Source organism: Chiloscyllium plagiosum, unplaced genomic scaffold (genome assembly GCF_037043375.1).
Source record: "Chiloscyllium plagiosum isolate Xiang-an unplaced genomic scaffold, Cpla_swu_hap1 HiC_scaffold_2, whole genome shotgun sequence".
Classification (NCBI taxonomy): Eukaryota; Metazoa; Chordata; class Chondrichthyes; order Orectolobiformes; family Hemiscylliidae; genus Chiloscyllium; species Chiloscyllium plagiosum.
The window spans coordinates 95976460-95991271 of record NW_028270140.1 but is presented as its reverse complement, the minus strand read 5'-3'; the positions used below and the strand labels follow the sequence as shown (position 1 = coordinate 95991271).

Here is a 14812-nt window from a genome sequence, read left to right as displayed (position 1 = left end):
ACTGCTCAGAAAATGTGATTGAAAGTCAGGAATAAGTTGGCTACTAAAGTTCAGAGAAGATATAACTATCACTGTAAAGCAACAGATTTAAATGAGCAAGTCAGTCATGGTTGTTGTATATGCAAGGAGTGCTTAGTGGCATGGATGAATTAGCAATTACAGCACACTGCAATGATACTGCAAATAAACAAAGAGTTATGAGGGTAGTGTGTAACAAATATTGCAGCCAAGCTAGGAAGCAATAGTTGATTAATCCAGAATGGCTGTAAAATAGTCAGGTAGGGGAACTGAATGTGCCAGTTATAATGTCTTCAAGAAATATAGGGATTCTGGTGGAGGAGGTGCATTAGCATACGTGATTGAAGATGAAATCACTTCAGAGATGAGACAGGCTATAAGAGGAAAGTAGGCAGTGGACAGTTTATGGGTAGAATTAAGAAATAGGGAAGAATTTAAGACTCCAGTGGGAGTTACATATTAGGCTCTGGTAGCTGTGAAATGGTTGAATGTGAAAACGTTAGCCAAGCATGTAGTGAAGGTAAAATGATTTAATGGGGCATTTTAAATTCTATATAGAATGAGATAAACAGACAAGCTTGCATCAGAAAAGGTATATTTGTTGAGTGTTTTCAAGATAGTTTCTTGCAGCAATCTGTCCTAGAAACAAGAGGGTTTTGCCATATTAGATTAGATAATCAGCAATAAGACAAAATTAATTAGTAACTGAATAGTGCTTCAACATTTATCAAATTACAACCATAATGTGACTGAGTTCAATGATGCGTTTGAAAGAGAGAATTGCAATAACGTTGCTAAGATCCCAGATTGTACATTTAATTAAGGGTGACTTCAAAATGATCTGACAGAAACAGTAAACTGGGTATATCTGTTAATGGGTCAAGTTACAGACAATCAGTAGAAAATGTGAAAAAAAAAATTAGCAGAATACTGAATCAGTTTATATGCCTTAGAGGCAAGGGACAAAGCTATACTCACCTTAAGGAGCAGTCAGGGAAGAATAAAGAGCTAAGTGACATATGAGCATCTGAACTAAAAGCAGAAGTTGGCCATTTTGCCCTTCAAGCCTGCTCCATCATTTGATAAGATCAGGGTTAATCTGTTTGTCTTCTGAATTCCACATTCCCATCTAGTCCTGTTAACCTTTGATCCCTTGTCTAACAAGAATGTATTTAGTTCTGTCTTAAAATATTTAATGCCCCTACCTCCACCACATTTTGAGACGGAGTTCCAAATTCATATAACCCTCTCAGAAAAAAAGCCCCTCCTCATATCTGTCCTAATTTTAAAACAGATGTATCCTAATTTTGGACTCACCCACAAGAGGAAACTTTCTTTCTATGCCCCCTTGTCAAAACCATTCAAAATTTGATAAACTTCAAACACTCAACTTAATGACTCTTTCAAACTTCAGTGAAGTCAAACCCAGCCTGTCCAATCTTCCTCATAAGACAACTTGCTCATTCCAAATATCAATCTAGTAAATATGCTCTGAATCGCCTCCAACAAATTCACACCCAAACTGAACTGAGGAGCCCAGAACTACGCACAGTATTCAAAATGTGGTCTCATCTATGTTTCATAGAACATAGAACATAGAAGAATACAGCGCAGTACAGGCCCTTCGGCCCTCGATGTTGCGCCGATCGAAGCCCACCTAACCTACACTAGCCCACTATCCTCCATATGCCTATCCAATGCCCGCTTAAATGCCCATAATGAGGGAGAGTCCACCACTGCTACTGGCAGGGCATTCCATGAACTCACGACTCGCTGAGTAAAGAACCTACCCTTAACATCTGTCCTATACCTACCCCCCCTTAATTTAAAGCTATGCCCCCTTGTAATAGCTGACTCCATACATGGAAAAAGATTCTCACTGTCGACCCTATCTAAACCCCTAATCATCTTGTACACCTCTATCAAGTCACCCCTAAACCTTCTTTTCTCCAATGAAAACAACCCCAAGTGCCTCAGCCTTTCCTCATACGATCTTCTACCATACCAGGCAACATCCTGGTAAACCTCCTCTTCTCCCGTTCCAGTGCCTCCACATCCTTCCTATAGTATGGCGACCAAAACTGCACACAATACGCCAGATGCGGCCGCACCAGAGTCTTATACAACTGCAACATGACCTCAGTACTCCGGAACTCAATTCCTCTACCAATAAAAGCCAGTACGCCATATGCCTTCTTCACCGCACTATTTACCTGGATGGCAACTTTCAAAGATCTGTGTACATGGACACCAAGATCCCTCTGCTCATCCACACTACCAAGTATCCGACCATTAGCCCAGTACTGAAGTATATATGAAGTATATCTTACTGAAGTATATCTTACTTTTACATTCATTTCCTCTTGTTACACAAGCAATGAAATGTATTGCATTAGCAATTTTAATCACTTGCATATTAACATTTGTGATGCATGTATTAGAACATCTGGATCCCCCTACATTTCATAATTCTGCAGTTGCTGGTCCAGTTCAGTTCTGACGGTAATCCCCAGGATGTTGACAGTGGTGGATTCAGTGATGTTAATACCATTGAAAGTCAAGGAGTGATGGCTAGGTTGTCACTCATTTGAAATGGGCATTGCTTGCCACTTATATGGTGCAAACATTACTTGCCATGTGCTTAGCACAAATGTTGTCCAGATCTTGCTGTATTTGGACTTGGACTGTTTCAGTACCTGAGGAATCATGAATAGAGCCAAATATTCTGCAATCATCAGTGAACATTTCCACCTCTTACCTTATGATGGAGGAAGGATCTTTGATCAATGAACTTCCAGTGTAACACTGGAACGGCTGAAGTAACTTTCTTGAGCTGGGATGACTGACCTCCAGCAACAACACCATTTTCTAATATGATTGTAACCAGTGGGAGAGATTTCTGTCTGATTCCCATTGACTTTACCTTTGCTAAAGCCCATTGATGCCGTACGAACACGTGAAATAGGAGTAGAAGTAGACCATTCAACCCTTGAAGCCTGCTCTGCCTTTCAATAAAATTTTACAAGATCACAAGACCATAAATCACAGGAGCAGAAATTAGGCCATTCAGTCCATCAAGTCTGCTCTGTCATCCAGTCATGGCTGAAAAGTTTCTCAACTTTATCTGATGTTTATGTTTCAAATTTCACATTCCCATCTGCTCCCTACACTCAGTCAAACATTGCCTTGGTGGTAAGGGCAGTCAATCTTATCTCAAGTCTGCAAAAAAGTTAGATTCTAGTCAATGGGAGAGATACATGAAACAGCAAAATGTGACAATAAGAGCTGTAAAAGGAGATGTGAAAATTAGCAGAAACACTTTTGGATAAAACAGAGCTGATTAACAGCTCCTTAAAAACTGACTATGATGATATAATTAAGGATAAGGAAATGTGAAATAATTACACTGCATTGAAATTTACATCAAGAACATTGCAAGGAAATTAATATTGACTCAGGAATGAACTCATAATTTGTGAAAGCAAATTAACAGAAACAAATGAAATAATGGTAGTTGTGAGTGTCAAATCTCTACCGAGCAGCATTCTTATTTTATTCATTCACAGGATGTGGGTGTCACTGGCTCAGCCAGCATTAATTACCCATCTCTTATTTCCTTTAAGAAGGCCAGCTCCTTCAGCAGCTGCAGTCCTTGGGTACAGGGACACCCTTAGCTGAGTTAGGAGAGCTGTTCTGGAGTATGCCCCAGTGACACTAAAAGAATGGCTTATTGTTCCATGTCAGGCAAAGATGTGATTTGGAGGAGAAATCTTTCCCGTGCATCTGCATCTCTTGTCCTTCAACATGGCAGAGGGCACAGGTTTGAAAGCCTTGGTGAATTGCTACACTGCATCTTATAGATGGTACTCACTGAATGGCTTCTATCCTAGTGTTTTAAATTAAGAAAATTGAAAACGTCCTAATCATGATCATTCAAAGTTCTCTCAATTCGGGAACTGTTGTGTAGATTGGAAAATTGTTGTTTAAGATGAAATGTGAATCTAGGAAATCATGAACCAGTTAACCTTAACATCTATTGTCATAAAATTACTAGAGTTTGCAACAAAGAATAGAATAACTGAATACCCCCCTTGAAAATTTGTAGCTGGTCAGAGAGATCCAGTAAATATTTTTAAAGGGTAGGTCATTGCTGAGAGACGTGATTGAATGTTGGTGGCTAACATAGTGGATAAAGTGGTCGCCATGACTTGTAGATGCCAGCGTTGGACTGGGATGGTTAAAATTAAAAATCACACAATGCCAGATTATAGTCCAACAGGTTTATTTGGAAGCACTAGCTTTCGGAGTGCTGCTCCTTCATCAGGTGGAACAGCGTACCGAAAGCTAGTGCTTCCAAATAAACCTGTTGGGACTATAACCTGGTGTTGTGATATTTTTAACATAGTGGATAAGGGTATTGTTCCAGTCACCATGGAATGTGATAACTTAGACAAAAAAGTTTGAATTTCGTAGTGACATCAAGAACCAAATCATGTAATTCCACATTTTAAAACTTTTACTTTTACAAACAAGCTACAGTCAATATGGGAATGAACATTATTCAGTCGCAAACTAACACATTAAACACCAAAAATGCTATTCCCCATTATCTTTTAACCCAATTGAAATCTCATGCCATGTCTCATTACACATCACTCTCAATAGAAATATAGCCTGTGTATAAAATCCTAAGTTCCTTCTGGATTTACTAGGATCTCTACTTCCTGCCGCACCAGGGTCAAGCATCAAATGCACTTTGAAATCTGGTCCCCTCATTCAATCTTCTGAGCATAATCTTACAGATTTCCAGGAATATGAGAGCCTCTGGCAAATCCTAGTCTTTAGCTTTGTATAAACATTACTTCTTTGAATGGAGGATCTGTTTTCATTAGTATTTTGCTTGATGATAAATCCAAAAAAGGTCCTTTTCTTCTCCTTAGAATGGCAAGATCTGTTGTGAGGTTTCTTCTGAGATTGTGTGTGCAGCCAAAGCAGTTGCTCTCCCTTTGAGTTGAGGCTTTAGAATTTGCATCTAACTTTTAATAAGTGTAGATTTGAGCAGCTGTCCCCATAAAAAAGGTCACATGGGTTTATCATTAAGCAGATTACTTAAATGGTCATATCGCGCTCTTTAAATTATTCAATTTTATTTTGATAACAGTATTTTTATGGATGTTTTCCAGGATATTTGATGAAAGCCTTCATGAAAAAACTTAAGAGTTCAGATACATAGTTCTTTGAAAGTTGCATTGCAGGTGGTTGAGAAGGCATTTAACATACTTGCCTTCGTTGTTCAGACAATTAAGTATAGAAGTTGAGATGTCATGTTGCGGTTGTACAGGGCATTGGTGAAGCTTCTTTTGGAGTACTGTGTACAGTTCTGGTTGCCCTGCTATAGGAAGAATATTATTAAATTGGAGAGAGTATAGAAAGTGGTTACCAGGATATTCCTGGGAATGGAGGGTTTGAATTATAAGGAGAAGTTGGATAAGCTGGGCCTTTTTTTTAACTGGAGCATAGGAAGTTGAGGGGTGACCTTATAGAAGTTTATAAAGTCATGAGGGCCATGGATAAGGTGAAAAGCAAAGTTTTTTTCCCCCTAGTGTGGTGGAGTTCAAAATAAGGGATTATATTTTTACAGGGAAGAGAGGAAAGATTCAGAAGGGACCTGAGGGGCAACTTTTTCACACAGGAGGGAGTTTGTGTGTGGGATGAACTGCCAGACGAAGTGATAGATACAGGTACAGTTGCAACATTTAAAAGACATTTAAGCAGGTACATGAATAGGAAAGGTTTAGAATGATTTGGGCCAGGCACAGGTAAGTTAGGAGTTGTAGTGGGAGAGGGACTCCCTGAGATTCTTGTAGAGAGAGGAGAAAAACTTCTTCAAGGCAGGCATCCTTGCAAGAGGATTCGCAGTAGGGTTAAAATCAACTCGGTAAAAACAATGACTGCAGATGCTGGAAACCATAATCTAGATTAGAATGGTGCTGGAAAAGCACAGCAGTTCAGGCAGCATCCAAGGATCAGTAAAATCTCTCCACTCTTCAGGCTCTCTGTCTGTATTCCTGATGAAGGGCTTTTGCCCGAAACATTGATTTTACTGCTCCTCGGATGCTGCCTGAACTGCAGTGCTTTTCCAGCACCATTCTAAGCTAGACTCTGGTTTCCAGCATCTGCAGTCATTGTTTTTACCACAGGTAAGTTGGACCAGTTTAGTTGGCATGGATGAGTTAGACTGAAGGGTTTGTTTCCATGCTGTATGATGCTATGACTCTACAAAACTAAAATGTATCTAAAATTGAACCTCGTGGAGTTGAGGACAAATGATTAGTTCAATTAAAGGTGAGCAAGCAAATAGAAATGGGTGACTGCAAGTCAATCATCGAAAACCAGACAAGTAGTGCAGAAATTTCCTACATGTCTCGTGCTGTCCAGCTGCTATTCAATCTTAATTACTGCTGAGTATGATAGTTAATTTGGTGAACACAGCCAAAGACAAGTATTTCAACTAGACAGGGCTGAATAATCTTTGGGAAATCAGTAGTGACATGGGATTTGATAAGAGAACAGATAGATATTGTTGAGGTTGCAGATGTGAATCCAGATTGACATATTGCCTCCCTTGTGCACCTTAGTTCAGCAAAAGGAGTTAGACTAAACCCACCAATATCAGACCAGGTCAGTTTAATTTTGATAGTTGACAAACTATGAAGTGATAATGAGAGACAAAATTAATGGTCACTTGGGAAAATGTGACATCTTTACAGAGAGTGCAGAAAATATTTGCAATTATGAATCAAGTATGAGCAACATAAATTATGTAGAGATTTAAGAACTTGCCTTTGATCTCTTTAGAGAAGAGAAGGTTGTGAGGAGACTTATTGAGGAGTTTAAAATTATGAGACATTTGGATAGAATAGATAGAGAAGAGAGGGTAACTAGAAAAAAAAACTATTCCTGCTGACGGAACAAAAGGACATTAATTTAAGGAAAATTGTTTTAAAAATCTGAGATAAAATAAAGAAAAAACATTTTTACACACTCTCTGCCTGAGAGGGTGCTGGAGGCAGAATTCAATCTTGACTTCTAAATGAGGAATTGGTAATCCCCAGAAGAGAAAAAGACATTGCAGACCGAAGAGAAATGATCTGGAGTGTGGGACATGTTGTGTATGGGTCAGATAGGATTACCTTCAAGGGATATGAGGAATTTGTTTTCACCCAGAGACTGGTGGGAATCTGGAACTCGCTGTCAGTAAGGATGGTAGAGGTGGAAACCCTCATAATGTTTAACAAGTATTTGATGTACACTTCAAATGCGAAAACATACAAAGCTATGGGCGAGGTGCTGGAAAATGGGATTAGAATATTTAAGTGGTTATTTTTTATTGGCTCAGAGTCGATGGGCCAAAAGGCTTTTTTTCTGTGCTGTAGATCTCTCTGACCATGACAATGACAATAATAATTCACTGATTTTATGTATCATAGATTGCCTGAGAAGCTAGAAATAGGGAAAATGGACAGGTAAGCTGTGACTGGTGACATCCTGAAGGGATCTGTACTGAGGACTCAACTACTTACAATATTTATTAATGAGAGAGATGATGGGATTGAGTTCAAAATATAAAATTTCTCAACTGATGTGTGGTAGATATTTGGCTCCTGGATGGTTGCTCTATCTCCTTCCAGCTTCTTAGTCCTGCAAAATTCACCACATGAACGCTGTGGGCTAATCACCACTCATATATTATGTGACCTCACTAGCTAAACCATTGTCCCACTGGTGGAGGAAGTGTCTGCTGGTGGAAGTAGTGGCTGGTCAATGCTGGCTAGTGTTTACCTGTTTCAATGTTTGTAGCTGCATCTATCTAAGCAAGTGGAGAGAATGCCAGCATATTCCTGCCTTGTGCCTTGTAGGTGGTCTAGAGATTTTGAAGGAGGGTCAAGAGGTGAGTTCCTCAACAGAAAACACAGTCTCTGACCTGTTCCAATTTGCCAAACTCCTACTATGAACTCTGTGCCTATATCTCATTACTTCTCTCTTTCAAACTGGTCTCAGACATTCCAATAGAATGAGAATTACTCTTATTAAAAGAATGCTACCACAGTTCATCTCATTCTTACTGACTTGGAGGTAATGGTGTTGGACTAGGATAGACAAGGTTAAAAATTACACAACACCAGGTTATAGTGCAACAGCCTGTTGGATTATAACATAGTGTTGTTGGATCTTTAACCTTGTTCACTCTTTTTGGATTTTCTCACACTTTCAGGAACATTGACAATTCAATTCTGCTTCGTTGTTCTTCTGCAGGGAGCATTGTAATGCTCCCTTTCTCATCTTTCCATTCCAACCTTTCTGAAACAGTCACTTCAACTCTCTTATCATGTCTTCTGTAATTTGTCATAAATCTCATGATCCAGCCACCTTTTTTTTCTGTATATGTTATTCTTCAGTGAAACCATTCCTACTAACATGACCTGTCTTAAGATGTTTGCTGATGAGATTAACTTCACACAACTTTAACACTAACATTGCCTTCAGAGCAGAACCAGTATTACTGTAAAGATACTTCTAATCAACTGGCTCAGAAATGTTATTACACCTTTGGAGTAGGTGAGACTTGCACCCAAGTCTCCTGTAGGAACACTACCACAAGGTCCTTATTCCAGTATTATATGCTATGGATCTAACTGCCCACAATTTACTCCAGCTGAATAGTTATAAACCTTATGACTCTCAAATACTTTTATTTTCGTTTCCACCAATTGCTCTTTGCTCAGTCGATCAGATGGTGTTTTTCTTCAGTGTCTGGTTCAAAATCAAACTATCCCTAACTGTCCTCTGTGCACAGCTGGTAACTTCTTTCCTCTGAGTCAGAGAATCATGTGATCATGTCACACTCTCCAGACCTGAAGATCACTACTGGTTCCCTGCACTTGTTTTCAAATCCACCTTTTCATCCACTCAAGAAAGTCATGTATCCAAGTTCCACTCCACAGTGTTAGACATCGTCTAAGCAGACCTTTCAGTACATTAGCAATCTGAACTGCCATTTTTCAGATGAGCTTTTAAATTGAGGGCATCTCCTTCCTCAGCTGCTCTCCAATGCCTCCATAACGTCTAAATAGTTCCATGCTATGATACTAGTGCTCTTATGTAAAGCAGATGGTATATTTTCAATAATCTGCCCTTGTCAAGCTCCCAATGACTCTATCCCACAGCAATTCACGTTCAATTGTTTACAAATGCTTTTGTCACTTTACCTCTTACTGTCAGAGCATCTTGTTGAATTACCTGCATATATCCTTCTCCTCACCAGCACCTGTTTACTGCCTATTCCTCACTCACTCTATTTTACCATCGGTGGCTGATCCTTCAGCCATTATGTCCTAACAGTTGTAACTGTCGGCTAGATTCTATGGTCCCTAGCCAGGCAGAGCAATACATAAATTATGTCAGGTGGCTAGCTGACTGCTTTTCTAGCCATTCCGGCTAGGTCTCCATAACATACATTAGGGGTACATTAGGCAGGAGAATGCCAAAACTGGCACCTTTAGCACATAAGTAAGCAGCAACTGAGTTTGTTAACAAGCCAACTGATGCAAACATTACACTGCCTGTGCCATATTACAGTTGGTAGGAGCAGGCGGGTTGGAATATTGGAGTATCACTCAGGATGTTTGTCTGGCTACGAAAATCTGATGCGCCAACCTTGTCTCACCCTTCTCCCTGAGCTACCCAATACTTCCCTGTCCAAAAAGCCCCAGATTTAATTGAATTGAGGGTCCAGCCTTGATCTTTGCATGCCTTCTTGCTGTTCAATTTCTGCTGCTGTTGGAACTCCTAGAGCCACCAGCCAATATGAGAGCTCAGCAGCCCTCAGCATTGCACGTGCTTCCATTTGGTGACTGAAATTTGATCCTCACTTTGTTAAGGCTTTACTGAGCATGTTATTGCTATGGGCTGTTTAACCTGTCTTCAGGGAGGCTCTGGTAACCCTGATCTCATGTGAAGGTCAGCCCACAATCTCTACTCTACCTCACAGGTTTCTCTCTCCTATCAAAAGCCTTGTTTCAGCCTTTCATTATTTTTCCTACTTACCCATCAGTACTCAGTAGTTTATCCCATCTCATTGCTGAATGTGCTGAACCATTCACCTGCATGAAGGAATGTTGTCCATCATTATAAAGATTGGCACTGTTTTTAACATTTCCAATTATATCTGTTCATTCATTTTTGGAGGCGTAGAGATTCTAAAATCAGTGCTGAACATGGGTGTTAGCACATTCTAACAAAATGATACTCCTTTGATTCTCTGCTTCCTTGCGAATGCAAACAAATCTGTTTTGTTCTTTATTAATTTATTATAGCCCACTTGCCCCAATGAGTACCTCCACTATGGGTGAGATTTGTGATGTCATCAGGTCATAAGTATGCTTTCAAAGTGTAGAACTGAAAGCAGATGTCTGCACGTATAAGCTTGATTTATTTTTATTATGTGTTCCACAAAATGAGCCAGACTTTAGTTTTCCCTTGACATACAAGTCCCAAGAGATGGTTTGCACCAGTTGTAACATCCTAGGAGTTTTCTCTCACTACAGCATCTGTAATAATTATACAATTTTGTCCATTTAATTGGAAAAATATACATTTAAATTAAATTCTGTTTGAAATAACTCTCCACACATTCTCGTAACTTAATCTCTGGGCTCTAAGTGTACTGGAAATGTATCAGAAATTATACAGTGAAACATACTAAGTACATTAAATGGATTTAGATCAAATTGAATTTTAACAAGGCGCAACTTTCACACTGCAAGTGATTTGTACTTTCTACTGAGGAACAAAGCAGACTTGATAAAGGTCAAGAGGTGTAGCTATGCTGATGAAAATCCTGAGGAAATTCCATTACCCTAGAGTTCATGCATTGAGAGAAGATGTTATGGTAAATGGTTGAGCACTTAAAGGTGACTCAGGTTTCTGAGGAAGTCTGGCGATAGCACTGAGAGATGAAAGATTTAATAGAAATTTGCATGAATAGCATGTATGTGTAAAACAAAACAAAAGTAGAATAAAACTCCCTCTTTCCCAAAAGGGTTTCTGCATTCACGTCAAGAACATTCCTTGCTCTTTGTTTTAGCTGTTTTGTAATGCTGCTTTAGCAGTCTTCTGTTTTCCTTAGAACTAGTGATTTGATTTGCTGGTATCAAATTCCCACGATGAAATTAGATACACCATTTACACGTCCAGCCATTACAGATAATGACCAGCTCTTGTACTTGAACTTAATCGCCATTCTGTAGTCAAATAAACAAGTGTCTGGAATGTTAATGATGTTTTACTAATCCCCCATCTGCACTGAGAAGTGTGAGTTCAACAGACTTACATTTGACTCTTTGATTTGACAATGTTTATGTTGAGAAGAAAATAGTTTACATTAGCAGTGTAAAAAAAGCATTTTACAAACAGAGTAAAACACGTCTCATCAGTATCGAACTTCATTGGAATGCAATGAGTGTGATGTGCATTTAATGAAAGGAGCATTTGTACTTTAAATGATAATTTTCTTTTTCAGTTTAGTGTTCTGCTTGGTGCAACTGTACTTCATCAACCAGCTTTCCAGGAACATTTATCACATGTCAGAAAGCTCCAATGTGACAAAAGAGATTAAAGGAAGGAAGAGGACCTGAAGCAAGCTTACATTTTGTTTGTGAATTACTGAGTCAATAAAAATGCTCACATCATCTAAACTGAAAGTTTGGCAAATGTGTTTTTCATATATACAAAAAGTAGGAGACTGTAAAAACCATTTGTAGGAAAATTGGTGTTTCATCCTCAAAATAGTTCTGATTGAAGCAAAGAAAATTATTGTGCAGCAAGGTGCTCAATAATGGTGCCAATAGTTTTGATTTAATCACATGCAGAGTTAAAACTGAAACATAATGGTGAAAAAAACAGTTCGTCAATATATGATAGTTAAGTCCATTTTTGTTTTTGTTTTTCACTGAAGAATGAATGGAACCTTGGACTCATGGGTGCCCCACTATCTGCAAACTCCCCTTCAGCTAATATACATTCTGCCTTGGAAATGTATTGCTATTCCTTCACTGTCATTGAGTCAAAATCCTGGGACTCCCTGACCCACAGCACAATGGATGTATGAAGGTGATAAGGACTTCATGAGTTTAAGAAGGGCATTCAATATCACCATCTTAACAGCAATCAGTGATGGGTAATAAATATTGGCCATGGTTTTGACTGCCACATCTCATGAATACAGCATAAAATATTTGAAAAATCACAAAATTATTTTGAGGTACATCCATGCCTCTTTGTCTATGTAGGTCTTACTACTTTTTAAGAGTGACTTGATGACTACTGCTTTGTGTCGACTTGCAGATGTTTTGTTGTCAAACACCAAAATTAGTATTGTTGATCCAGCATTAGATTTTGTCATCAATGAGAGAGGTGGCTGCCAAGGTATGAGAAGTGTTAAACATATTCTAGAACCCCTTTTCAACATCTAGCATGATAGAATATTTGGTTCTCATCACATTACATTCTCGATGCCTTGCCTGATGCATATTGAAGGGTGACTCTACATTTGTCTAAGCACCTGAAGCTCCCCTTTAAGAGTCCGACTGCATGTTTGATGACACATTTAGTGGTGGTAGGCAATGATGGTAACCCTCTTGGAAGTCATTCCTTGAGTTCCTGAGAGGTGATATTAGCTGGGTTTTAATGTCTCCAAGTAGCCAGCCAATAACTGGTCCCAGAGCTCCCAGGAACCCAGGATGGGTGGTCTACTACAAAGCAAAAACTGCATTGAAGCTGCTTGGGAATCCTGTGCATACCTGTGCATACTCATAAACATTCTTTCGGTGTTGCATGCCAGCTGAACATTGATAGAATTGGAGCCTTTACAATTGACAATCACCCCTGGGTGATTTCTGGGTATCTTTACTGCCACACGTATGCGATCAATAACACCCAATAACTGTGGGGCCATCAAGTGAACACCAACTCATTCTATCTGGCATTCTTAAGGTCAGGAAAAGCTTACAGAGGAACCTCGATTATCTGAAGGACATGGGCTGGCAGTATTTCATTTGGTTAATCAAATTCAGGATAATCAAATGCTGGATAACATAGTTTAGCCGAGCATCGGGACCTTGCGATCTTGCCGGATAATCCTATACTTGGATAGTCGAATACTGGATAATCAAGGTTCCTCTGTATATGATTGTCTGTCCTGGCAAACTAGCTATTAGCACTCTGTTTTAGCCAAATCATTAGCCATTTGTGTACTTCCAAATCAGAGATCTTGCAAATGCTTCTGAATGTAGTCTGGAAGAATTGAGAGGCAGAAATGTTGAAGCATCAATGACTTCGACAGCCATTGATTAATCCTGGTTCTCAGGCCTAGCATGTGGAACATCATGTTCCAGCAGTCTACAACAGTCTGTCACCACCTCCAGCGTCCTGAATTACCGATATTCAAGTATGTTAAAGAAGCTCATCCTCAGTCAACAAATCATGTGTGCCAGGTAAGGTTGATGTGAAATTCACCTCTTTATTGAACTCATCTTTACAGCAGATTTATAGGTCATAGAGTCATAGAGCCATACAGAATGGAAACAGGCCCTTCAGACCAACACATCCATGTTAACCAGGTTTCCTAAACTGAACTAATCCCAATTTCCTGTGTTTGGTCCATATACCTCTAACCCTTACCTAAACCTGTCCAAATGCCTTTTAAATATTGTAACTCTACCTGCTTCTACCATTTCCTCTGGCACCTCGTTCCATACATACAACACCCTCTTTGTGAAAATGATGCTCCTCAGTTCCCCTCTCACCTTAAACTTATGCCCACTTATTTTGGACTTCCCTATCCTGGGGAAAAGACAATTGTTATTCACCTTATCAATCCCCTTCATGATTTTATAAATCTCTATAAGGTCACCCCTCAGTTTCCCATGAAAAGAAACCTCCAGGTGATTCCATGTTTGGATGCTCCTGCTGTTCCTGCCGATGCTGATAGTCAGATTGAGAGTCATTTGAAGTCTAATATGAAGCAGTATAAATAGCACTATTTCTGATCAGACTGAGCTCCAAATTTATATCAGAGTTCCAAAAATTCAAAGTGTAAATAACACCTCAAAAGTGTGTAAAGTAACCTCTCAGCACCAAGAATTGTGAACAATCCCTTTCATACAAGCTGATTACTTGTGAATACTGATTACTTTTTGACATATTTCCCAGCCTTGTCTTTACCCTCTGCAATTGTTAATAAAATCCCTGGGAAACCAATGGATCCAGAGTTAGATTGCAAAACCTATGTTGGCAAATCTCTGATTAGCTGAATAGGTTTAAAGTGTAATTTTAAAGAGGAGTCTTGTAGATGCAGCTTAACACATTGCAATCAAATGTGGAAGTCAGCCGGTTAGACTTAGACGTTTTCCAGGATTTCACCCCCACCTTCACCTAAAATATTGTCCTCCCTCCACTCTTCATGGTCTTAAGTCAAAAGAGTTTCATTAGGACATTGTAGAAAATCCTTTGTAAGAAAATCAATAATTAAATTTATAAAAATGGCTCAAATTGTAAACAGAATCAAGAAATGGATTCCCCAAAACAAAAGTAAATTTTTGTATTATTCTATTAAAATTTAATCAATCAAAATTTGTCTTATCCTGTCACGATGCAATGCAACCCTCATTATAGAAAACAAGTGAGTAGTTATTGGCACTTATTTCTCAGTAAACACTGAGTTGGAGAGACCAGC

The 14812-nt window shown here is 39.1% G+C and overlaps 1 protein-coding gene across 1 annotated transcript in view; it reads left to right on the top strand.

Moving 5' to 3' along the window:
* krtcap2 (keratinocyte associated protein 2) overlaps nucleotides 1–11774 on the top strand; it is a 202087-nt gene extending 190313 nt beyond the window's left edge. The window contains exon 5 of the mRNA XM_043710253.2: nucleotides 11600–11774. Coding sequence (XP_043566188.1) covers nucleotides 11600–11714 — 115 coding nt within the window. The 3' untranslated portion in view covers nucleotides 11715–11774. The remainder of the gene's footprint in view (nucleotides 1–11599) is intronic.
* Nucleotides 11775–14812: the final 3038 nt, after the last annotated feature.